General features: G+C 36.8%; 2 protein-coding genes across 3 annotated transcripts in view; one reads left to right on the top strand and one right to left on the bottom strand.

Moving 5' to 3' along the window:
* The window catches only part of RIOK1 (RIO kinase 1), a 34185-nt gene extending 17073 nt beyond the window's left edge, over positions 1-17112 (bottom strand). Inside the window, exons 1-5 of one of the 2 annotated variants that reach the window (XM_037045373.1) lie at positions 16836-17112; positions 13725-13935; positions 2548-2638; positions 1602-1671; positions 362-404 (exon numbers count right to left, since the gene is read on the bottom strand). In XM_037045373.1, coding sequence (XP_036901268.1) covers positions 362-404; positions 1602-1671; positions 2548-2638; positions 13725-13935; positions 16836-16906 — 486 coding nt within the window. In that variant the 5' untranslated portion in view covers positions 16907-17112. The remainder of the gene's footprint in view (positions 1-361; positions 405-1601; positions 1672-2547; positions 2639-13724; positions 13936-16835) is intronic. The other variant, XM_037045374.1, reaches the window with a different exon arrangement.
* Positions 17113-17177: 65 nt separating this feature from the next.
* The window catches only part of CAGE1 (cancer antigen 1), a 49850-nt gene continuing 39718 nt past the window's right edge, over positions 17178-27309 (top strand). The window contains exons 1-3 of the mRNA XM_037045372.1: positions 17178-17624; positions 21277-21364; positions 23209-23744. Of these exons, the coding sequence (XP_036901267.1) occupies positions 17361-17624; positions 21277-21364; positions 23209-23744 (888 nt within the window). The 5' untranslated portion in view covers positions 17178-17360. The remainder of the gene's footprint in view (positions 17625-21276; positions 21365-23208; positions 23745-27309) is intronic.

Raw genomic sequence — 27309 nt, 5'->3', positions numbered from 1 at the left:
TCTCACACACACACATCACCCACCTACTTTGTGGAAGATACCTGACCTATCTTCTAGGAAAGTTCACAAAATTCCTGCCGACCTTGTTTAAGACAAAAGATTATCTAGTTATATAGTCACTCCTGCATCCCCTAAGATGAAAGCACTACATGGTGGCCAGAGTGAGGCATGACTCCACTCTGTCTGCTAACAGTTCTATTATAAATAAAACAAAATGTAGATCTCTAAATTCAAAATTATAAAGAATAATTTTATATGAGTAATTTTAGGTAACATTAGAATTAAGAACAAAAGCAAGCTACAATTCAAAGAGAAAATAAATGCTACTTTAAAATAAGAACTTGTAACATTTACATTGTACCTGTTCTACAGTTGCTCTGTCTGCCTTATCTTTGATGCGATACCTAACCAAAAACAAAACAGTATAGGTGACATTCAAAATTCAGCCAGAGAAGCCAAAATAAAAAGTTTCGACAGGCACATTATTCCATGAAATTCCTTAGTAAGTAGTTTCTTTAAAAACAGATTTCAGGATCTTATGGTTTCATCATTCAGTGAAGCTTCTTTCATTTCCCCTTAATAAGAATTCAGTTCCCAAGGGCAAATGGAGCACATCTACAATGAAAATAATTCTATTCATATTTTAGAAGCATTAAATATAAACAACAGGTGAGGTAACATGAACTATGGCTATAAAAAAGAAAGATTAAGTCTACACTGTCCTTCAAATCTTTAATGATTCTATTGCTACAGAATTAAAGTCAATTCATGAGGCTTTCTCTTTAGAGTGCTTTTCTTCAGACATAAGTCCAGGAATCATTAGAAGACAGTTACTGAGTTCTGTATTAAAATGCAAAATCTGACTAGCTTCAGTTCACACGCTAAATGACTCAATTAGTACACTAACCTCAGTTAATAAAGATTCAAACACAAAGACTCGGACACATCAATGAAATAACAAATAACCACGGTGTTTCTCAAAAAGCTATTATCTCTTGTGCACAGCAAGAAACCAGAAAAAAGTTGGTTTTCAGTCATAAGAAAATTGGTTTTTAAGTTCAGTTCTAACATTACTAATTGTATAATCTTAGTGTCACTCTTTATAATATATGGTTAATGCCTCAGAGTTAACAGCATGTAGAAATTAGGCAGATCTTACACAGCTGGTTTTGAGAATGGAAGTGTAAATGCAATCTATTTTCACTTATAACACTATTTAGTTTTAAATCTTATCTTGATTTAAAAAAATAATGGAAGGGAATAACTTTTAATAAATCATGAAAAGGGAACATTTTTATGCTAAGATTTTAACCTTTTAGAAGTTTAACATTTAAACAGAAATTTACAAACACTGTTATCCTAAGAGCACATTTGTAAATTTCATAACAGCACAGTTTTACCACACATTTCTAAAGAAGTCTCGTTCAATATCTTTAACTTACAAAGGCATAAGATATCCTCATTTAAGTACACACAAACCCCCCCCCAAGCCCCACCCCCCCAAAAAAAATCTTCGGCAAAAGAATTATGACTAGTACACCACCTAATCTGTCTAGAATTAGACCCTATCAACCATGTTTTAATATTTAAATATTACTTACATGTCTGCTTCCTTTTGTCTAGACTTTTCAGCAACTTTATTTATGACAGAATCAGTAACATTTAGTTTATCTAAAAAAAAAAACCACAATGTAAACATGTGGAATAGAAAGACATCAATAGTCTTTCTGAATAGGATACTTCTCCTCTCTTCTCTATTATCTGAATATTTTATTATACATAGAATATATTTTAGTAATGAAAAACATTTTTCATGTTTTTAAAGGTAAGTACTAAGTTGTGTTTCCTTAATAACAAGTGTCACTTTCATCACTACAGCTGTAATTTGTGAGCCATAGAAATCTAGATATAGAAATTCCTAAAAAATACTGTATCTGCATCTGCTGAATTTCAGACACTTAATGTTTTGTACAGCTAATATAGATAATGCAACTGCTTGGATTCCAAGCTTAATTCTAAAAACTTAAGTTTCACTTCAAATTATAGGTTCATGATAGGCAGTGACAGGTTGTAAGATGCTGTGCTATGTTAATAACAAGTCAATGTCTACAAGAGAAAGATGACCATGCATTTTTCAAGAGGTGGTAGCTCAAAACATTCTGACTCCTTACATTCAGCAGCTCACTAAATGACTAATGCCTACATAAAATGTCCCTGGCAAACAAAATCTAATTATAGTCAATGTTCTAGTAGTTTCAACATCCTAACATTATATAATCCAACTATACAACCCAATACAAAACAGACAATAACTTGAAAGTATCTATTTGTACAACAGGCAAGAAAAAAGAACTGAGAAAGCATAAGCTCAAGTCTTTCCCTTGAAGCAATGTTTTTAAATTACTTAGCATTTATTTTTTGTAAGCATTATTCAGTCAGTAACACTGAATATACTAATTTCTTGATCCAATAAAATTTTATAACAATTCATGTATTTCCAAAGAATTTCCTCATGGCCTAGTGAGGAAATGTATTTTACAAACTCACCTAGATTAATTTTATTCTCATATTTCCGTAAGACCTTGTCTGCTGGAGTAGACATTTTGGCTGAATTGTAGCTGGAAGGCTGTCGATTTGCCTAGAATAAATGAGTTCCAGAATTTAAGGCAGTAGTTACATATACAAATCATCACATTTTTTTCTCTTGGTTCATTGTTAACTATTAAAGCATCAATACTTAGAGGTGTACCCTAAGGAAAGGTAAAAATCAATAAAATTGGCTCAAATGTTTTTAAAAGGCATTTGAAATACAAGGGGAAAGTTACTGGCTAAAACAAAGGGTTTGCATAATCTGGGTGGTTTTGTCAAAACCTTTTAACAACATATTCCTCATTATTATAAATAAAATTTAATGCATTTTTTTAATTAGACTGGCTTATAAATCTAAAACTCGGATATGTTCACTTGTGTCCAAAATAAATGGTAATGAGCCAGGACCAATAACCAACTGGTTCTAAGAATTTCATTCTGGGCCTAGTATCTCAAGAAAAGGAGACTGAGAATGAGGCTTAACACTTAGACTGGTGCGATGTACAAACTTCAATAATGGCAAAATGAGAAAAAGAGGTGACATCCAGAACACATAAATAAGAAAAGAGAGTATACATAAAAAGGACCTATAATAATTACTGATTCAATCCTGTTATCAAAGCCTGGAATTTGGAGGCTGAGTTGTTTCTTGTTTGCACAAAACTTAAAAAATTTTTCCATTAAAGTTTTAAGATAAATTTTAAGTTAAAATCATAAAATTTCACGGTACAAAACACAGATAAAATTTTAATCATCTATAATCCCAGTGCCCAAAGATAACAGTTAACATTTAAGTACATACAGTTTTTTCCCTAGCTTTACTTATTGAGACATTGTTGAAAAAATGTCTCACCCGTGCATCAATGAAAGAGTTACCAAAACAAGATTACAAATGTGAAATTTCTTTGGTTATTGTAAAAATGCATGCATTCTAGTCCACAAGAGCTGTTTTAATTTTGAAAGAAATGTTTTTTATTTTCTCCCCTCCCTATCTTTTTGGGAACCTTTATGCTCCAGTAAGATGCACTATATTAACTCCATGGCTCTGTAAACTCCTGACACTTGTTACTCCCAGTTTGAGAAGCAGGCTTTACATGGTTTGATAGCTTGTGTTTTGAACATGGTAGAAGATGGTAGATCATGAACATATTTCCACATCATTAATACAATCTTCCATTCTAGCATTTTCTGGCTGCATAATCTCCCATTCTGTGAACCAGCCCCATAACAAATTTAATCAAGGTTGGTTTATTTTTTCCCTTTCTTTTTTTAATCCTCACCCAAGGATATGTTTCAATTGATTTTAGAGTGAAAGGAAGGGGGTTACAGAGCTACAGAGACAGAGAGAAAGGGAGAGAGAAACATTGATGTGAGAGACAGACGTCAACTGGTTGCCTCCTGGACACACTCTAACCGGGGGGGATCAAACCCACAACCTAGGTATGTGCCCTGACTAGGATCTGAACCTGCATTTTTTCTGGCATACCAGACAACACTAAAACCAACTGAGCCACCTATTCAGGGCAAGGTTGTTTTCAAGGTTCCTGTACTAGAAACAATACTGGAGGATCATTTTGTAGCTAAATCTTGGTACACTCCTAGAAGAATTGCTGAGTAGTTATTTTATAAGGTTTTCTTCCAAATACTTGTACCTATTTATTAGACCATCAGTTATCTATATTGTCTCTGTCAGCCATATAGGTTAAAAAAAAGCATCTCTACCTATTTAATCTGCATTTCTTTAATTACTAATGAAATTGAACCTTTTCCACATTGGTAGAAAACTGACTATTCATGTCCTTTCTTAACAAGATTTTTAAGCTCATTATTTTATGACAACTTACATAACTCTTTTTAAACTTATACATCATGGAAGGAATCCATATCTGTGATATTACTAGAAATACAGAAAGAATGAAGAATAAAAATCAATAAAGGCTGGGGCTACAGAGTAATATAACCTAAAGAAAATCTTTCAGTTACTCAATTCCAGAACCAAAAAAGGTCCTTTATAAAAAGAAGATAGGCCCTGACCTGTGGGGCTCAGTTAGTTGAGCCCTATTCCACAAAGTAAGGTTGCTGGTTCAATGCTTGGTCAGGGCACATGCCTGGGTAGCAGCCTGGTCCCCTCTCGGAGTACATGTGAGAGACAATCAATTGATGTTACTCTTACACACGGATATTTCCCTTTCCTTTTCCCTCCCTTACCCTCTCTCTAAAAATGAATTAAATATTTTAAAAGAAGACATATAGGCATATCCAAGATGGCAGGGATTAAGCAGAAGTTATACTCACCACCTACCAGGAAAAAACTGGAATCACAACTAAAATATAGAGCAAGCAACCTAAATAACTGTTGGGAACCACCCTGCCTGCTTTCAGAAGCTGTAACCCCTCCATGGCTAAGGCTGAGTGAGCGACCTAAGGAGGACCATAAACCACTAAGGAGACAAAGCTTATCTCCCTGGCAGGAGCACCACTTCTGCTCCTTTTACTTCATCCATAACTGGCCCCCAGTGCTTGATTGGTTAGCCAATGACAGGTAAGACTCCCCAAGGGGGGAACAACTTAAGACAGGCACAATCACATGGAGGCCACAGGGAAGGACTTGGGGGGCTATAGCAAAAAGGGGTGATGGACCCTTGCCCCTCAGCTTTGACACAGCCTGAGTCCTCATTCTGTCTGCAAGACGTCTCCTAATTTCTTGGCTGCCTTACTTCCCCAGCCTGACTTAAGCCTGAAACAATGCCAGAGGGTGGTAGAGCCCTGTGCTAGAAAGGGTGGGTTCTCCAAGTGATTGGGCCTAAGAAAGAATATGTAAAATCCTTTGAAACCTGCTTTGCTAAGAATGCTCTTAATTAAATGATAAAGGTCTGAACAGGAAATGAGTTTGTTTCCCAAAGTTTTGTAGCCCTTTAGCAAATAGACCCTGATTCAGAATAAGCCCCTAGAGTTCTATGTATGTTATCCATTGTTTGATCCTTACTGCCTAACAATGATTAATGAGCTTTTACCTTTTGTATTCCTGTGCAAAATGAACCCAATAAAAGCCCACTGAGGAAAAGGCTCTGGGCCCTCCTCCTTTGAGATCAGCCATCTTTCCTCCCCAAGTAAATCATGTCTTGGTAGACTTATTCTCATTCGTGGTGGCCAAGGGGGCCCTGCAGGCGGAGCCCCCCCCCCCCAAATAACCAACTAAAGACCAGCTGAAGAGCAGTCTTATAACCAAAGATTTACAGAAGCCGCCACCACATCGAGACTGATAGGAAGGGTGGGAACACAAAAAGGGCTGGCTCTGCTCCCACAGGTGGTGGCTAAAATCCTGGACGGATATCTCAGCTGCATGCAAAAGGTTCTCTCTGAGAGGTGTGGGGTCTCAACCCCAAACTGGGCTCCCCAGCCCAGAGCACCAGAACCAGAAAGAGGTACCCATATTAAATCTGGCTGTGAAAATCAGCAAAGATTCTACCTGCCATGGAAAGGCAGAGATCTGCTAGAGACACATGTGGCTTCTTAAAGTGCCAACACATAAAATCTTGTTTACTCATCCTAGGCTCCTGTGAAGGGAGGGTAGGGAGGATTAGAGTCGTGTGAGAAGAAACTGGGTTTGTGGCTCTGGGGGACAGAGCTCAAGGGACAGCAGCCAAGATCCCTGTGCTGTGTATGTCTCCCACACTGCAGACATTTTAGCACTTCCATCCATATGGTATCAGCCTGGGGGGAAGCAATAGCCTCATATTCTGGATTCCCTCTCACTCTTCCCTGTAGAGGTTGTACCCTACTGAGGAGTCAGCTGCCAGGGCCCGTGTATAGAGGTCTGGACAGGCTCAGGGTGTCTCAGTGACTGAGTTGTGTGGCTTTGAGAGAGGCCATTCCCCCTGATTTTTCCGTGAACTAACTGGCACCTCCCCCTCATGAAAGACCTGCTAGCCAAATTCTCCAGGATCCCAGCAGCTCCACCCCGCTGAGATCAGACTCCTGGCAGAATGCAAGTAGACCCCATGCACAAATGGGTCGATAGCAATCAAGACTCAATTACAACAGGAGGATCCACAAAACACAAACAAGAGACATTCCAGGAGCACCCAATTCAAGTGATCAAGGAGACTATACCACTGGGTCCCACAGAAAACCTATTACATAAGGCCATACTACCAAGACTGGGAGTCACAGTGGATCTACCTAATACATGGAAACAAACACAAAGAAGCAGCCAACATGGGGAGACAACGAAACAAACTCCAAATGAAAGAACAGGAGAAATCTCCAGAAAAAAGAGATAAATGAAATGGAGGCAAGCAATTTATCAGATACAGAATTCAAAGTTATGATTATAAAGATGTTCAAGGAACTTAGTGAGAACTACAAAGTCATGAAAAAGGACACAGAAACTATAAAAAGGAATCAGTCAGTCAGAAATGAATACAGATTTGAAAGGAGGAATACACTAGATAAAGGAATCAACAATAGGTTAGATGAAACAGAGGATTAAATCAGTGATTTGGAAGACAAGGTAACAGAAAACACCCAATCAGAGCAGCAAGAAAAAAAATTTTTAAATGAATATAACTTCCCAGTCAGGGCACAAGCCTGGTTGCAGGCCAGTTCCCAGCAGGGGATTCACGAGAGGCAACCATACATTGATACTTCTCTCCTTCTCTCCTTCCTTTCCCCTCTAAAGATAAATAAATAAATAAAAATCTTTTAAAATATTTTAAAAAAATAAAAATAAAAATAAATGAATATAGTTTAAGTGACCTGTGAGACAACATGAAGTGTAACAACATCCACATCATACAGGTACCAGAAGGAGAGGAGAAAGAGAAAGGGATTGAGAACCTATTTAAAGAAATAATAACTGAAAACTTCCCTAATCTGCTGAAGGAAAGACACATGGTACAGGAAGCACAGAGTCAAAACAAGATGAACCCAGAAAGGCCCACAATAAGACACACATAATTAAAGTGGAAAAGGTTAAAGACAAGGAGAGAATCTTAAAAGCAGCAAGAGAAAAGCAGTTAATTGCCACAGGAAAGCTTCCATAAGACTGTCAGCTGATTTCTCAACAGAAAAGCAAGGACCTACAACCAACACTACTTTACCCAACAAGACTATCATTTACAATTAAAGAAGAAGTAAAGAGCTTCCCAGCAAACAAAAGGTAAAGGGGTTCATTACCATCAACCAGTCTTAAAGGGTCTTCTTTAACCCTATGGAAGCTGCAGCTAATCTGAGTGATACAAACAAACTCTTTTCTTAAATACTGTTATAAACATCAGGTGCATAGGTATAAGGCCTTGACTAGCTGCTTCTTTGTACATGACTAATGTTAAGGCATAACGTTTAAGCTGTCAGTTTGGTTATAAAACGTTTCTTAAGGGTGTGTGATATCCCATAATAAATTGTAGTTGAGAGATACTGCAAACTCCCAAGTCAGTGTTCATGTAGGTGTATTTTTGCACAAATTTCGAAGTATTGTTTTTTTTTTTCATTTACCGTTGAAAACAGCTGGAAAAATATAACAATGCAATAATCCAACAGATGCTGAAAAACTTCAGTGAATGCTAATCAAGTCAATGATGATAATGATAAGAGACAAATGTGAAAATAAAAGTAATTTAGAAGATGAAGATTATGTGGAAGTTCATTCAGAAGATTCATATACCAAGCAACATACTTCTAGTGAAGATGAATTAGACATGAGAAGTATTTTTTAGAAAAGATAAAAAATCAAAGTGGAGCAAAAATCCAATAGAGCTCAAAGTAGAAAACAGCCATAAAATATTTTGTGTCAACTACCATGTATTTTATTATATAAATATGTAATAAAAGAAATGCAAATTTGCAGTTTTTAACAGTTTTTTTGGCATTTCAACACATACTAGTATGAATTAATCTCTCAGATACATGAAACCTACACTGTAACTTTTTTGACCATGACCTCTGCAGGGTTAAGGAAAAAAAAACCAGAGGAACATAGTTAAAATAATAAAACGGCAATAAATATGTACCTATCAATAATCACTTTAAATGTAAATGGCTTAAATGCTCCAATCAAAAGATACAGGGTTGCTGAATCAGTAAGAAAACAAGATCCACATACCTACTGTCTACAAGAGACCCACCTTCATATGAAAGATACACACACACCAAAAATAAAGAAATAAAAAGATATATCACACCAACACAAATAAAAGCTGGGGTAGCAATACTTACTTATGACAAAATAAACTTTAAAGCAAAGGCTATATAGTAAGAGACAAAGGATACTACATAATGAAAGCCCTGGCTGGTGTAGCTCAGTGGATTGAGCGCAGGCCTGCGAACCATAGTATCGTGGTTCGATTCCCAGCCAGGGCACAGGCCTGGGTTGCAGGCCAGTTCCCAGCAGGGGACGCACGAGAGGCAACCATACATTGATATTTCTCTCCCTTTCTCCTTCCCTTCCCTTCTAAAAGATAAATAAAATTTTTTTAAAAAAGGATACTACATAATGATAAAGGGGACAAGAGAATATAACCTTTGTTAACATTTATGCACTCAACAAAGAAGCACCTAAATACATAAATCAATTATTGATGGACATAAAGGGAGAAATCAACAGGAATATAGACATAGCACAGGATTTTAACACCCCACTGACATCAATGGATAGATCTTCCACACAGAAAATCAGCAAGGAAGCAATTTACAGATTCACAATACCTATTAAAGTGCCAATGGCATATTTCACAGACATAGAACAAACACTTAAAAAATTTATATGGAACCATAAAAGACCCTGAATAGCAGCTGCAATGTTAAGAAAGAAGAACAAAGTAGGAGGGATCACAATACCTGATATCAAACTGTATTACAAGGCCACTGTAATCAAAACAGCCTGGTACTGGCATAAAAACAAGCACATAGACCAATGGAACAGAATAGAGAACCCAGAAATAAACCCAACTCTCTACAGTCAATTAATATTCGACAAAGGGGGTAGTAACATAAAATGGGGTAAAGATAGCCTCTTCAACAAATGGTGTTGGGAGAACTGGACAGCTACATGCAAAAAAATGAAACTTGAGCACCAACTTACACCATCCAGCAAAATAAATTCAAGGTGGATAAAAGACTTAAATATAAGCCGTGACACCATTAAAGTCCTAGAGGAGAACATTGGCAGGAAAATATCAGATATTTCACGCAGGAACATTTTTACTGATATGTCCCCTAGAGTAAGGAATATAAAGGAAAGAATAAACAAATGGGATCTCATCAAAATAAAAAGCTTCCGTATGGCTAAAGAAAACAGCATTAAAATAAAAAGACAACCAACTGTATGGGAAAACATATTTGCCAATGATACCTCAGACAAAGGTTTAATCTCCAAAATATACAAAGAACTCACACGACTTCACTCTAAGAAGACAACTAACCCAATTAAAAAATGGGGAAAGGACTTGAACAGACACTTCTGCAAGGAGGACATACAGAGGATCCAGAGACACATGAAAAGATGCTCAATATCACTAGCTATCAGAGAGATGCAAATTAAAACTACAATGAGATACCACTTTACACCGGTGAGAATGGCTATCATAAACAAAGCAATAAACAACAAATGTTGGAGAGGGTGTGGGGAAAAGGGGACTCTGGTCCACTGTTGGTGGGATTGCAGACTGGTACAACCATTATGGAAAACAGTATGGAATTTTTCTCAGAAAACTAAAATTGGACTTGCCTTTTGACCCAGCAATTCCACTGCTAGGATTGTATCCTAAGAACCCTAAAACACCAATCCCAAAGAACCTATGCACCCCAATGTTCATAACAGCACAATTTACAATAGCCAAGAGTTGGAAGCAACCTAGGTGATACATTCGTCAGTAAACGAATGGATCAAAAAACTATGGTACATATACACTATGGAATTCTATGCTGCAGAAAGAAAGAAGGAGCTCCTACCTTTTGCAACATCATGGATGGAACTGGAAAGCATTATGCTGAGTGAAATAAGCCAGGTGTTGAAGGACAAATACCATATGATCTCACCTTTAACAGAAAGCTAAACAACAAAACAAACAAGCAAGCAAAATATAACCAAACACACTGAAATAGAGAACAGCCTGACAGTGACCAGAGGGGAGAGGGAAGGGAATTTCAGGGGAAATAGGGGAGGGATTTAGAGGAACATATATAAATGATACATGGACAACAACCTAGAAGGGTGGAAATGGGAGGGAGGGGGGAGCACGGGGGTGGGATGGGATGGGAGTAATAGACAGAAAACTGTACTTGAAAAATAATTAAATAAAAAAATTGAAAAAAAATAAAATAACATTAAAAAAAAGAAAGAAAATCAGCAAGGAAAATGACAGTCTTAAATGACACACAAGATCAGACGGATTTAACTGATATATTCAAAACATTTCACCCCCAAAGCAGTAGACTATACATCCTTTTAAGTGTACACAGAACATTTTCTAGGACAGACCATGTTAGAACACAAAACAAGTCTCGATAAATATAAGAAGATTGAAATCAGCCCTGGCCGAGTAGCTCAGTTGGGATCAAGACAGGAATGTTCGCTTTCACCACTCTTATTCAACACAGTACTGGAAATCTTAGCCACAGCAATCAGACAAGAAAAAGGAAAGGCATCCAAATTGGAAAGGAAAAAGTAAAACTGTCATTATTTGCAGATGACATGATAATGTATGTACAGAACCCTAGAAATTCCACCAAGAAACTACTAGAACTGATAAATTAATTCAGTAAAGTAACAGCATACAAAATAAATATCCAGAAATTAGTTGCATTTTCATACACCAATAATGAACTATCAGAAAGGGAAACTAAGAAAACAATCTCATTTACAACTGCATAAAAAAATCAAATAAAATACCTTGGAATCAATTTAACCAACAAAGTAAAAAAAACTTCTACTTGGAAAATTATAATAAGACACTGAAGAAAGAAACTGAAGCAGGTAAATAAGTGAAACCATATACTGTGTTCATGGAGAGGAAGAATTAACATCATTAAAATGCCCATACTACCCAATGCAATCCACAGATTCAACAAAATTCCTATGAAGATACCAACAGCATATTTCACAGAACTACAACAAATATTCCAAAATTTATATGAAACCACAAAAGAGCCTGAAGAGCCATAGTAATCTGAAGAAAGAACAAAGTTAAAGGGATCACACTACCTGTTATCATACTATACAAGGCTATAGTAATCAAAACAGCATGATACTGACCTAAAAACAGACCTATAGATCAATGGAGCAGGATAAAGCGGTGATTCCCAACCTTTTTGGCACTAGGGACTGGTTTTATGACAGACAATTTTCAATTCTTCCATGGACTGGGCGGGGGGACTGGTTTTATGACAGACAATTTTCAATTCTTCCATGGACTGGGCGGGGGCCCAGGAAGTGGAGCTCAGGCAGTAATGCCAGTGAAGTTTCACTTACTTGCCTGCCGCTCACTTCCTGCTGTGCGCCCTGGTTCTTAACAGACCAGGGACTGCTGTGGCCCAGGGGTTGGGGACCCCTGGAATAGACAGCCCAGAAATCAACTCATACCTTCATGATCAATTAATATTTGAAAAAGTACACAAGAACGTACAATGGGGGTAAAGATAATCTATTCAATACATGGTGTTGGGAAAATTAGACCAATATGTACAAAAAAAGTAAAACTAGACCACATTCTTACATCATACACAAAAACAAACTCAAAATGGATAGACTTAAATATAAGACATGAAATCATTAGTCTTAAAATAAAACATAAGCAGTAAAGTCTCTTAACCTTTCTTTTAGCAACAATATTTTTTCTAATATATCTCCTTGAGCAACAGAAACAAAAGAAAAAACAAACAAATAGGAATACACCAAACTAAAAGGTTTTTGCATAGTAAAGCAAATAATCTATAAGGGCCTAATATCTAAAATTTATAAAGAACTTACAAAACTCAACATCAAAAAACAAACAATGCAGTTAAAAATGGGCCAAGAACCTGAACAGACACTTCTCCAAAGAGGACATACAGATGTCAATAGACATATGAAAGGAGGCTCAATGTCACTAATCATCAGAGAAGTGCAAATTAAAACCAAAATGAGATATCACTCCACACCTGTCAGAATGGCTATCATCAATAAATCAACAAACAATAAGTGCTGGTGAGGATGTGAAGAAAAGGGAATCCTCACGCACTATTGGTAGGAATGCAGATTGGCGCAGCCACTGTGGAAAAGAGCATGGTGTTTCCTCGGTAAAGTAAAAATGGAATTGCCTTATGACCCAGTAATTCCACTTCTGACAATATATCCAAAAAGAAACCTGCAATACTAATTTGAAAGTATACATGCATACCTATGTTCACTGCAGCATTATTTACAACAGCCAAGATCTGGAAGCGACCCAAGTGCCCATCAGTAGATGAGTGGTTAAAAAAGTACAAGTGAATACTATTCAGCAGTAAAAAAGAAGGGAATCTTACCTTTTGTGACCATATGGATGGACCTGGAGAGTATTGTGCTAAGTGAAATAAGCCAGCCAGAGAAAAACAAGTACCAATTGATTTCACTCATATGTAGAATCCAGTAAACAAAATAAACTAACAAACAAAATAGAAACAGACTCATAAATACAGAGAAGAGACTGACAGCTATTAGACAGGAGGCAGGTTACAGGGCTGGGTGAAAAAGGTAAAGGTATTAAGTGAAGGAAAAAAGGTCATAGACACACACAGCACTATGATGACTGCCAGAGGAAAAGAGGGGTGGCGGGGAGGTAACTGGTGATGTAAGGAGATGTGACTTGGGGTGATGAACAATACAATATACAGATGATGTATTACAGAACTGTACACCTGAAGCCTACATATCTTTCCATGGACATGAACAATGGTGGGGGGATTGCCTGAGGTGGGGGCAGGTGCTAGGTGAAGGGGGCATAGGGGGAAACACTGGGACAACTGTTATAGCTTAATCAATAAAATGTAATTTAAAAATAACCTATGTGACTTTATTAACCAATAAATTCAATAAAAAAGAACTGTAGACTTTCAAAAATTAAAATAAATGAGATATAAGCAAACAACATAAAAATGTATAGAATCATTTACAATACCTGTGGGTTACTCCCTCCATTTGAGATACAACCCTTGGTGAGTTTTCCAATTCCATCATCCCAGTCCCAATCATCGTCATCATCGTAATCCTCTTCTTCTTCATCTTCATCTTCTATCTCACCTTCATCCATTTTTTCATTCACATTATTTTGAAAGTCTTCACACAGAAAGTCATCTTCTTCTTTCCTTATCTTCCAGTTAATGTTTTCACTAGAAATAACAATGTTTTATCATGTTTACACACACTCTAACTGGATTTACACGTGTATTTATTTTTCAATATAACACATATTAAGTCCAACTGATTACATTTATTTACAATATAATAAATTATACCTAAAAGGTTTCCTTACAACACATCTGCCAATAAGTCAATCTTAACACAAAGTTTTCCTGTTTATTCAGAGTTCTATTCCAGTTGTTTGCTTATTCTCTAGGTCCTACTAAAGAAGTACATCGGGTGTTAAATGCACCTCTGCCTTAAGTTAGAATTTATACTGCTATCTTCTCTGTTGGTCAGTACTCCAGACCTGACTAAGAAAACTACTTATAGAACTGCTGTAAGAGTGGGTAAAAAAAAATAAAGAATAAACCTTTCTGACAAAACTTGAAAATAAGTCTGAACCAGCTTTAGTTTGAACTCAATACCACTTTGCAACATATGAAGCTGTACTCAAGATTCCTGTTACACAAAGAACTTCAAATCACCTTTGTTCATTAAGAGAAGACACGGTGAATACAAGCATCACAAATGAGAAAGTAGGCTGGGTATAACTAAACAGATGAAGGGATTGTCAAACCCAAACAACAGGCCCAAAGCAGAGAAAACACAATAGGGTGTTACTCTCATATAAGAATCCAAACCCAGTGTTACCATCTTTTTAGTTTTTCAAGAGAAGCCAGGAATATAGATTTTTGTGTAAAATCTCCCACTTAACTGGCATATTCAATTTTAACAAAACACTGTGTGTACCTAACAAAACATGTCTGGTAGTTAGATTCAACAGAGATACTACCAGTTTTAACATCCCCTGTAGAGAACAAGGACAGAAATCATATAAAACAACTGCTAATTTGTACTACCAACTTAAAAACTAAGATGTGAGTTTAAGTAAATTCAGATTATCAATCTTGACTAATTAATTTGCTATGGTTTACAGGGCTTCAAATCTCCATGGAATAATCATTAAATACCTACTATTTACTAGGTAATAAACATAATCCATAAATTGATCCTTCATTTGCTAATAACCTAGAGTGGCATGTTAAAGTTATACGTTCAAATAACACCAGGACTTCTCAACCTTGACTGGACAATTCTTTGTTGTGGGAGGTTGTCTTGTGCCCTGTAGGACTTTCAGCAGTATCTCTGGCCTCCACCTACCAGATGACACTAGCGCAGCTCCATTCTTAGTTGTGACAAAGATGTCTCCAGAAACTGTCTAAAGTAACAGGAGACATGGGGGGCAGGTGGTAGTGCAAAATCAACTGGTTTATTTTTACAACATCCAGTGATGGATGGCAAACAATTTCGCACTTATTATTATTAATTATTAATTAATTATTATATAAATAATAATTAATTATTTAACAGCCACACTAGTTGTGTTTCTTCTTTCCCCTTAACTTCTTCCCTAAGGCCTTTTGGCTATGGCATTGGTCGTATAGGTTAGCATAGCTGCCTTCCTAAGGCCTTTTGTATGCTCATGCATAAACATAAATCTGGAACGTCCTCATTTCTCTGGCTAAATCCTACTTATCCTTCCAGTATTAGCTTACTATCACTTGCTCAGGTAAGTTTTCCCTATTCTTCACCCATTTCTCCTTTGTACTACTGACCCAATTCTAATACAAATCATTTGTCTAATGATTTAGTATGTTCACCCTACTAGAGTACAAGGTCTTTGTCAGAGTGGTGTTTACCAATGCATCCCTACCAACACTGAATCTGACACATGGAGAGCAATCAGCATATATTTACTGGAAAATCTACAATTAATGAAAGCTTACTGTAAACACAAAGATGTTTTCTTAAAATTCTAAAATAATTGTTTCATGTTTTTATGTAAAAGTTATCCTTAATTCCTTTTGCCTCATGTTCCACATCCAATCTACCACTGTCACTTCTACCTCCAGAACATATCTCTATGATCCTATCTCTAATGTACATCATCTATGAACTGAATGACTTTATTTTCGTACTGCTTCCACTCTGCCTCCCAAAACCATTTTCTCCATAGCAGAGTGATTTCTTTAAGTAACAAATCAAATGATGTCATTCCTCTGCTAATGTCATTCCTCTGATGTCATTCCTCCCCCATGACTTTAAGACCTAGAATATCTCAATTCCTCACCACCACTTACCTGTAAGGCTCTACGTGAGCTGGCCCTTTCTCACTTCTATATCATTACCTACCATCTATCTTCTCAACTACCTCTACTCTAGGCCACTAGATACTCCTTTCACAGTCAGGAGACATCCCACCATGGATACTTCGCACTTGCTGTACCCTCTTCCTGAATGGCTGTTTTTGCATCTTCCTGAGGTTAGCTTATTCTTGTCGTGCATTTTTGGACTTAACAGCTCCCTGACCAAATCATAACTTGGTCTATCAACTGATTTAAATTATTTGCATAGCATACATCAATGTCTGTTTTTCCCCCCAATACTTCTACGTACTACTCTGCCCTCCTTCTCAAGTAGAAGGTAAAAATTCAATGACAGGGACTTAATTTATCTTGTTCATCACTATCTCCAGCGCTAAGGACAAAATCTGGTATATATTAGGCGCTCATGTACTTCTGAACGCAGAATGTAGTTAAAGCGCAAAAACCTGTGTTTCTCAATCGCTAATCCCAATTTGGCCTTTCAACAACCTGGATGCTAACCAACCCGGAAACCCTGCACCCTTGACAAGTGACTTTCAACAAATAACTGCCGTGAACTAGAACGAAAGTCACGGCTGGGATGGAGAAAGACGCAAAAGGCTGTGGAGAGCTCCAGAGCGATGAACTACCAGTCTCCCTCTAAACCAGTGTTAACGCCCCCAACGGAGGAAGTGGCAGAGAGCAAAATCCCAACGGAGTCGGTGTATTTAATCGCTTTCTACCTGTCGGAGGAGTCCGCGTCGTCGAACTGCCCGGGGACTACCCGACTCATCAGCAGCCGCCGGTAGTCCATCACGGAACGCCCAGAGCTTTAGCGCAACCGGAAGCCGCTCACCCTGAGCCTGGCCAGGAACCACAGAGTGAGTTCAACTTCACGGCCTCTCCACAGACGTCCGCCTCGCACACCGCTCTTAATCCTTGTGCCAAATGCACGCGCCACGTGCTTTAAGGAATTAAAACCTACAGCCTTTGTACTGCGGCTCCAGCTCGGCTGGAAATCCCGCCCCACCGGAAATTTTGTTCTACCGGAAGTCACGCTACCTTTTGGAGTTTGCGTTGTACGATACGCAAGAAGGATACGTAGCTGTGAGGTAAACTTGCGTCATCTTTGTCGCTGAATCCGTGCCCACCTCACCAGCCAGAGGTTTCAGTTTCTGCACCCTGCTTTGTGTGTCCTTCCCGTGTAAGGATGCGCCCGCCAGCCCACAGGTTGTTCCCCTGGGGAGCTCACACCCACCATTCTCAACATGGTGACAGACTTCGAATCCCCCCAAGGCAGAGCCCGCTGGGTGCGCGGAAGCCTGGCTTGTGCCTTTTCCCCGCCGAGATTGACAGGCGTGGGCGGGCGGACGTCACGCGAACGTTCCAGCGCGCCTACCTCCCAACTGCGATTTTTTAACAGCCATCCGCGGATAAGCTCGGAAAGTTTTTTCCCCCCGCAAAACCTGGTGCGGGTCGGGTGGGAGCAGAAATCCTCAATGTGGATACAAGAAACGGCATGGACTCTGGAAGTGAGCACGCTTTTACGATTTAAGCGTTTAGTGCATTGTTTTGAGGTGAAAGTTGTGTTTAGAAACTTTGTCATAGGGCTGAAAAAAAACTTAGAAACAAAACCTTAGAGTTTTGACCAGTAACTCCAATCACGCCTCTCTCTTTTTTTTCCCTGCATAACTCACTTTGATTTATTTCGTATGGAGCTTGCCCCCAGCCCCCAGCGACAAACCCCGCGTCGCGCGCTCTTTGTAGCCGCTGTAGAGCCGGGCGAGGGTGCGGAACGCGAGAGCGGAAGCACCGGCGTTGGTCCCCTTAGTCTTCTCTCGCGAGATCCAGGGATATTTCTTTTAATGCCCATCTTAAAACAGGCTTTGAGTGTCTCTGGAATATCTATGGAAACATTTGAATAAGTATTTTAAAAGTCTAACGTCTGGTAAAGTCATAAAGATGGGAAAAGTAAGCCTAACTTAAAATAAGTGCCATAAGATTTGTGCCATAATAACAAAGTTGTAGAAGTTTAATAGGAAGTTCAGGATTCACAAGTTTAAGAAATAAGGTCCTTCCCGTTTTATTTTTTTTTTCATTTGGAAAACGGAAGAAGGTTTTCAAACCACATTCACCAAAACGTAGGTGGCATTTGTATTTGGAAAAAGGGGAAAATTGGACAATAAAGTTAAACCGTTCACCAACTCTGGCTAGCCTGCTAGGCTCAGTAGCTTTTTTATACTTAACCAAAGGATGACATAAATTTGAAGAAACTTAATCCTCAATAAATTATTTGAAAGCTCAATAAGATAACTCAGGAAAATTGGTTGTAACTGTAGATTGAGAAGGTTTGATAGAAATAAATAATTGGGATGAAGGATTTATTAAAATTTACTTTGGCCAACACTGGTGGATTTTTTTGCTGTAGTGGGGTATTGAAAAACGTAAATGGACTCCTCTCCAAGTATGTATGATCTGTATAATCCTTGAAACAAAGGTTAGGACTAAAACAGTAAAACGAATAGGTACAGAATTTGGGGACAGATTAAGACTGTAGGAATTTTTAAAAATAGGTGAATGGGTAGATAGGAAGGTTTTAAGGAGAGAAGCACTTGCCAGGACAGATAAATGAAGGAAGAAAGACCTATTTGCAGGGAACTGAGCCTGACTTTAACCAGAGCAGAGGAATACTGCCTAGGTAAAATGGATTCAGGCTTTGTAAAACCTAGGAAGTCCGGCAGAAGAATTTTGAGCCATTGTGATTGGACATCCTTTCCATCCCCATCCCCTAATAGACTTGAGGAATCACAAGGATGTGGACCAGCGTGATGACTTGAGGGATGGAAAAAAAGCAGGACTTAGGAAAATTGGTTTTAAAGAGTAAATGAAGGGGTCTTGGTAACTGAACAGCATGTGGACAATGAGGTAGAAGGATGCAAAACTGAGAGAATAAGTGGCATGTGGAAGTGAGGGAAATTTCATTTACAATCTTGAATTTGAGTTGATAAATATGTAAATAGCACATATCAAGTAAATAGAAATACAGTGTTTGGTAGAACTTTGTAGGTCTCTGATAATATTTTGTGAATATCTTTTTTAAAGATTTTATTTATCTTTAGAGAGGAGGTGAAGGAGAGAGGGAGAGAAATATCAATGTATGGTTGCTTCTTGTGGGTCCCCTGCTAGGAACTGGCCTGCAACCCAGGGGTGTGCCCTGACTGGGAATCAAACCATGATTCTTTGATTCACAGGCTCAATCCACTGAGCTACATGAGCCAGGGCTGTGAATAACTTTTGATTAAGTAACTTAGAGATCCCTTTGCCTTCTGGGTTCCAGGGGTTTTATGTAATTATTGGATAGTAGCCACGCATATTGATTTGCTTTTGTCCTAATTAGTATATACTACCATACGAAGTTAACATGGCATATTCAGACAAAAAAATTTTTATTTTTCCAATAACTTAACAAATGAAATCTTAAAATTTAGAACAATTAACTTTTCTGTTTTCTTAATATGCAGAGGGATGGGGGGAAGCTTTTTGTTTGCATATACTAATAGACCTTAAAATTATGTTTTTTTAAAAAGACTTCCATCATTCAACAGTTAAGAACAAGAATTATCAAAAAGTTTGGTCATCACCTTCAGATCCTGTATATTTTGAAGTGGATGTTTCTCCTGAAAGATTAGAATGCATGTCAGAAGTGGATGCCATGAATTTCAGTAGTCCTTTTCAAGACTTAACACATGCAAACTCTCCCTTCCATATGCAAACCAGCAATACTACCACAGACTTGCCTCAGGTGTGCATTGCTTATAAGTAGTGGGAGGTGCAGATGTATTTAGTATTCACATTGTGTTCCATATGAAAATGTCTTAAAAATATAAGGAACAATAAAGAAATCCCCAGTGGAGGCCTAGAAAAGAGAAATAGTGGAAATAGTTTTCAAGAAAGGTAGAATTTACGAATAGAGTGTTGAAACTGATCCTTTCTAGCCCCTTCATGAAGTCCCATGAGTATAGCCAGAAGACATGCCACAAAACTCGGTCACAGAGTAAGGACAAGAACACAAGGAGCCTGACATCTGGTCTTTTCATTTTAAAAAATATTTGCTCATAATATTATGGTGCTAATCAGGACCCAAGTTACTATGTACTGAATTGTAAAGAACGAATGTCTTAAATTATGTAAGTAAGGAGGTCCTCCCTCTTGGATTTTATTATAGAAAGTACTATACAGACCAGAGGAACAAAAGGCTAATTTTAGCTAGAAATAGTTATACCATGTAAGAGAAGAGTTAGAAGTGATCTCTGAAATTCAATGAGCAGTGGAGTCCCAAGAATTTTGTGTGAATGTAACATCAATACATGTGAGTAGTGCTATTTTATTTTTCAAGTATATTATTACTGATACTTTAAAAATCTAGTTAGGAGAAATGGTCTAAATTAGCATCAAGTCCAAATAACAGTTATAAGATATAACTCAGTTTTTATTATACTTGAGGTATGTTCAGAAAGTGGAACAATGTGATGAAAAGCATATTTAATAGATTTGTAACCAGCTGACTTTAATAAGAGATAAGAATTTTTTAGAGCATCATTTAGTTCCACAAACTTGATATACTGTTCATGATTGAACCAATGTTGTCCTTAAACATTTAAAATATTTTTCTTACTATTTTATTTATACTGTTAATTTATATAATAAACTCTCTCATCTTAGATAACATTAAGGAAACTTTGAGAATAAGCCCTACATGAATTTTTACAGATTTCTATTTATTGGATTCAGATTTTACCTCATTACCATATCCCTATTTTATATATCCAGTGGTTAAAAACTTGAATAGACCATATTTAACTAACATCAAAGAATTATCAGTAAGAGCTATATAGGTTATCATATACTCCTATGTTTATGGGAACACATTTTGACTTACCAAAAAAACCAAAGTATTAAAATAGCAAGATACTTCTTTACCTCTCAAATTAAATATTATGACTTTATTAGCATTATTTTACTAAAAGAGCTCAAATATGCAGTGGGGAAGGATATTAGAAACCACATTCTACCTGAGCGAGAAAAAATTTTGACAAAAATTACATAGCAGTGTACAAATACCTTTAGAAGAGGCTTATGATGTTTGAAGTATTAATATTGATGCCTTTTTTATTATTAATACAGAATGAAATAAAGAATGTAAAAAGGGAAAATAAGCCAAAACTCACACTTTCTGAAGAAATTTATAGCACACTAGATGGTTTGTTAGGTGGTGAGTATCTTTGTTGGCAATATACAAAGAAACTAAGATCTTTTTGTGTTCTATGTATAGATTAAACAAATAGGGAGATAAAATTATACATATGTGCATATGTGTATATGTATAATGACACTTTTTACATAAAATTTTAAACCAGAAAACAATATTTTATAACCACAGTTTGCACAGGGTGCTGCAGGATATTTTGAAAATTTGAAGGAAACGGTGGCACTAAATAGTTTTGGGCACCACAAATTACTAGTGTGAGATAGCTCACTATTTCAATATACAGTGGCACCTTGGTCCTCAAACTTAATTCATTCCAAAAGTCTATTTGAAAAGCACTTAGTTTGAAAGCTGAATCACACCTGAGAAATGTGTGACTGATCATACAGGTATCAGCATGAAAGGGTTAACAGGTTAAGAACCAAAGTTTTATTCAACAACCGAGACATTTTTTCCATGAACAAAATGGAAAAATGGGTGAGAACCAAATTGTTCAAGATGGGAGACATTTGAGAACTGAGGTTTGACTGTAAAACCACACTACAATCCTTTCTAATTAACATCTTATTTACAAAACTGTGGTTTTGGAGATTGCTGTGATAAGAAGCAAGTATTGCATGAAGATCAAGGTGAAATAGATACTGAAAGTTGGCCTTGTCCAATCTGTACAATCAAGTAATGAGTTTGGTTGTTTAAGAACAAAATAAAATATTTTTCTTTCAGGTTATGTATATTTTGAAATAGCTATTAAGTTGGTATGACAAATAATTGTTAAGTTGTTTGAACTTAACTACTTAATAAATGGAACTGTTAGGTATAGGGGTTCTGTGAAAAAACTACTGAGTAATTAAGGTGTCACAGAAGGAGAAAGTCTGGGAACTTGATATATATTATTTAGGGTACATAAGTGACTAGTAAAAGAAAATATGGATGGAAAGAATACATACTGATTTCAGCAATAGTGGATATCTCTGGGGAAGGAAAAAGGAAGAAATTTAGGTAGAAGGGAGGAATCATTAATTAATTTTGCAGCACTATTTCTATTTTGCCTTATTTGCTTCTGGTTTTTAAAAATATTAAATCTGGGTAATTTGTCACAGTGAGAAACTGTATATAGCATACCATTTAGTAGTAGTATCCTAGAATCTTACCAGCTTTGTGATATTAGGCAAGTGATTTAACATCTCTTATGTCTGTTTCCTTATCTGTAAAACAAAGATAATAATAGTACCCATATGGGATTGTTGTGAGATTAAACAAGGGTATGTGTGTTTGCTATATATATTCACTGTGCTTTTGTATTCTTTAAAAACATTTTATAATTAAAACATTTTAAAATTACAGTACAACAAAAGAATTTGTTTTCTTTAAAGATTTTATTTATCTTTAGAGGGGAAGGGAAGGAGAGAGGGAGAGAAATATCAATGTATGGTTACCTCTTGTGCGTCTTCTGTTGGGAACTGGCCTGCAACCCAGGCATGTGCCCTGACTGGGAATCGAACTGCGATCCTTTGGTTCCGAGGCCCTCACTCAATCCACTGAGCTATACCAGCCAGGGCCAACAGAAGAATTTTGATGATATTTTGGACTTTGTTTTACCAGTATGTGACCAGACTAATATAAAACAAGCTCTTTGAAGTAGTTATTTGAGAACTTTCTCCCATGTAAAAAAGTTGTTTTGTTTTGTTTACTAGTGCAAATCCATGCTAAAATCTACTCAGTGGTGAAGGTTGAAATATATATAATTCTTAAAAGGCTCAAAAACTTTATTTCATAAATGTTAATGTAGCTGTTAATACATACATTTATGGTCAGCTAATACTTATTTTCTTCTATCTCTTTCTAACAAGATGTCAACAACGGAAATTATTCACAGGATGTGCTAACTGGGCCCATTGACACCAGCATTTCTTCCTTCAGACAGTGTGAACCCATTTGTAAATTTCATCAGACGAAAACATTTAATGGTGAAATGATAACATTTCAAAATTCGAAATGTTATCTGAAAGGTGGCATTCCTTACACAGAGAAACCAGAAATGCAAAGTCATGTATATAATTATGCAAAAGACAACAATATAAAGGAAGATTCAGTTAAGGAAGAAAATTCAGTGGAAACTAATACTTCCACAAATGAAGACCAACTTGCTCATGAATGTGTCAGGCAGCCTCCTAGAAGTCCTCCTGGAATCCACTGCAATAGAGAGACACTGAAATTCATGGACATGTCACTGGCTAAAAATACTGCTGAGAACTCTGCTCTCAACCCTAATCAACCTGAAAGCTTCTTGTGTAAAGAATGTGTATACAGTGATGTTGAAAACCCATTTTACAAAGAGAATAGTTTTAACAAGTGTGATCTGAGAGCTAATTATAAAACAGAGGAGGTAAGATTTTTCATGGTCAGTACAGCCTGAACTGTATTGAAGGATGTTTTATTTTTGAGCAAAATGTCAAAACTTCATTTTTAAAAAAAATTTTATTGTATATTCTCTATTTCCATTTAGTCCCCTCAAAGCCTCCTCTCCACACCCAAACCCCCACCCTGTAGTCACCACATTGTTGTCTATACCATGAGTCCTTTTTCCTTTCTGCTCAATCCCTCTATTCCACAGGTGGCAAACACAATGCCTATGGGCCAAATCTGGCCCTCCACCTTGTTTTATCTGGCACCTTGTTTCTACCCAGCATCAGCACTCCTTAATAGTTAACCGAGCTCTCGCTTAACTATTAAGGAGTAGGTAAATTTATACAGTCCTAAAATTACGTTTGGCCATTTGAAGGCAACTGCGAGGCTGATGTGGCCACCAGTGAATATGGGGATGTTGGGGTAGACCCCTGGTCTACCCCAACATCCCCCAGCCCTTAGCTGTCATCCTGCTCTCTATCTGTGAAGCTATCCCTATTTTGCTTATTAGTTCAGTTTGCTCATTAGATTCCACACATGAGTGACATCATATGGTATCTTTGTCTGGCTGATTTTGCTTACGTAAGTTTCTCCAGGTGTATCCACATTGTTGCAAAGAGTAAAATCTTTTTTTACAGCCAAGTAGTATCCCATTGTGTAAATGTCCCATCATTGTTTTATCCACTTATCTACTAATGGACACTTAGGCTGCTTCTATATCTCAGTGATTGTAAATAACGCTGCAATGAACATAGGGGTGCTTATGATCTTTTGAATTAGTGTTTTGGTTTCCTTCAAATATATTCCCAGAAGTGGGACTGCTGGGTACAAAGGCAGATCCATTTTAATTTTTTGAGATATCTCCATACAGCTTTCCACAGTGGTTGCACCAGTCGGAAATCTGGTTCAAAAGAGTTTCCCTTTCTCTACATCCTCACTGGCATTTGTTGTTTGTTAATTTATTGATGATAGCCATTCTGAATTTGCGTTTCTCTGATGATTAGTGATGCTGAGCATCTTTTCATGTGTTTGTTGGCTATCTGTATGCCCTCTATGGAGAACTATCTATTCAGGTCCTTGGTCCATTTTTTAATTGGAGTGTTTGTTTTTCTTTTGGTGTTAAGTTGTGTAAGTTCTCTATAAATTTTTGGTATTAACCTCTTAACAGATATATCAATGAATATATTCTCCCATTCTGTGGGCTGTGTTTTTATTTTGTTGCTGTTTCCTTTGTGGTACAAAACCTTTTTAGTTTGATGTAGTCCTATTTGTTTATATTTAATTTTGTTTCCCTCGCTTGGGGAGATAATATCTGAAAAAATATTGCTACAAGCAATGTCCGAGATTTTGCAGCCTGTTTTCTTCTATAATTTTTATGGTTTTCAGTCTAACATTTAAGTCTTTAATCCATTTTGAATTAATGCTTCTATGCGGTGTAAGAAGGTGATCTAATATAATTTTTTTGCATGTATTTGTCTAATTTTCCCAACAGCATTTATTGAATGTACTGTCTTTAGCCCATTATATGTGCTCGGATGTTTTGTTTTAAGTGTGTAATCTGAGACCTTTCCAAGTCATGATAAATTATTTAATCAGTACAAGGCACATTGCTTCTCTGAGGAAAATGCCTTACTAGATCTTGATCAATTTAGAAATAAATTTTTCTAATAAAATTAAGCTCATAACTTGGAATTTTCTCTACCAAATGATCATTTCTTTGAGGATCAGGGCTCTGTCCTACTTCTTTTATGCATTTTAGTATCTACGTGGTGCCTTGATTATAAACTCTTATATTTGGTGAATTAAGTTAGCTAGAACTCAGTATACAAATAGAAAAATGTTGTGAAGAGCAAGCAATACAAAGGTATTAAATTATTTGACAAGAAATGCCTAAGATTTTTTTATCATATGGTATTTTAATTGGCAAGGAAAAATTATTTTTTTACCAAAGTGAAAACATTAACTTGTCTTTTGATTTATTAATCCTGTGCATGTAGTATCCTAAGAACACGAAAGATACTAATAATATAAATTCTGTGTGCTCTGACTAAAAATTTTTTTTAAGAATTGGCATGGACAAGTAGAAAAAATCAAATGAAAAAATCAAATAATAGCATAAATAATATCTTTTTATTGTGAGTTTGATGAGAAAAGCTATGATTATTACACTGAATATGCAAGTATAACCAGTTTTTTGTTCATTTGGAAGCAGCATTTATTTTTTTTCCTTTTTAAAAAATTGTTCAAGTACAGTTTTCTCCATTTTCCCTCCACTATTCCCCTTTGGCTTTGTCCATGTGTCCTTTACATATGTTCCTTGATGACCCTTCCCCTTCTTCCCCCTATTTTCCCCACTCTCCTCCCCTCATGTTACTGTCAGTTTATTCTTTATTTCAGTGTCTCTGGTTATATTTTGCTTGCTTACTTGTTTTGTTGATTACATTGCACTTATAGACGAGATCATATGGTATTTGTCTTTCACCGCCTGGCTTATTTCACTTAACGTAATGCTCTTCAGATCCATCCATGCTCTCGCAAAGGGTAGGAGCTCCTTCTTTCTTTCTTTCTTTCTTTCTTTCTTTCTTTCTTTCTTTCTTTCTTTCTTTCTTTCTTCTATGTAGTATTCCGTTGTGTAAGTGTGCCATAGTTTTTGATGCCATAGTTACTGATGGGCACTTAGGCTGTTCCCAGCACTTTGCTACTACAGATGTAGTAAATTGTGCTATGAACATTGGTGTGCATACGTTCTTTTGAATTGATGTTTCAGGATTCTTAGGGTATAATCCCAGAAGTGGAATTGCCAGGTCAATGGGCATTTCTAGTTTTAGTTTTCTGAGGAAATTCCATACTGTTTTACACAGTGGCTGTACCAGTCTTCATTCCCACCAACAGTGTACTACGTTTCCTTTTCTCCACAATCTCTCCAACACTTGTTGTTTGTTGCTCTGTTTTTGATGGCCATTCTGACTGGTGTAAAGTGGTATCTCATTGTGGTTTTAATTTGCATCGCTCATGGCTAGTGATGCTGACCATTCTTTCATATGACCTTGGGCACTCTGTATGTCCTCCTTGGAGAAGTATCTGTTCAGGTGCTTTGTCCATTTTTTAATTGGGTTGTTTGTCTTCCTGGAGTGGAGTCATGTGGGTTCTATATATATTTTGGAGATCAAACCCTTGTCCAAGGTATCATTTGCAAAATATATTTTCCCATACAGTTGGTTCCCTTTTCATTTTGCTGATGTTTTCTTTAGCCGTGCAGAAGCTTGGAAGCAGCATTTAAAAGAGGCCTTTATTTCCCTATATTTGTTTCTGGAAAATAACATTTTAAAAATCTGTTTCATTGGGATTTCCAAAGATTATTCCTTCCTATTTCCATTACATTTACTTATTTATTCATTCAGTCATTAAATACTTTTAGGCATCTAATATAGGCTAGGCCCTATGCTATGTGTTGATCATATAATAGTGAAAAAATATGTAAATATTCTCCTCATGAAAATAACATCCTAGTAGAAGAGATAGACATTAATCAAATAATTACACAA

Source organism: Sturnira hondurensis, unplaced genomic scaffold (genome assembly GCF_014824575.4).
Source record: "Sturnira hondurensis isolate 20B ecotype Veracruz unplaced genomic scaffold, ASM1482457v3 Scaffold0004271, whole genome shotgun sequence".
Lineage (NCBI taxonomy): Eukaryota > Metazoa > Chordata > Mammalia > Chiroptera > Phyllostomidae > Sturnira > Sturnira hondurensis.
Note: the sequence above shows the minus strand (reverse complement) of the source record. Positions and strands in the feature narration are given on the sequence as shown.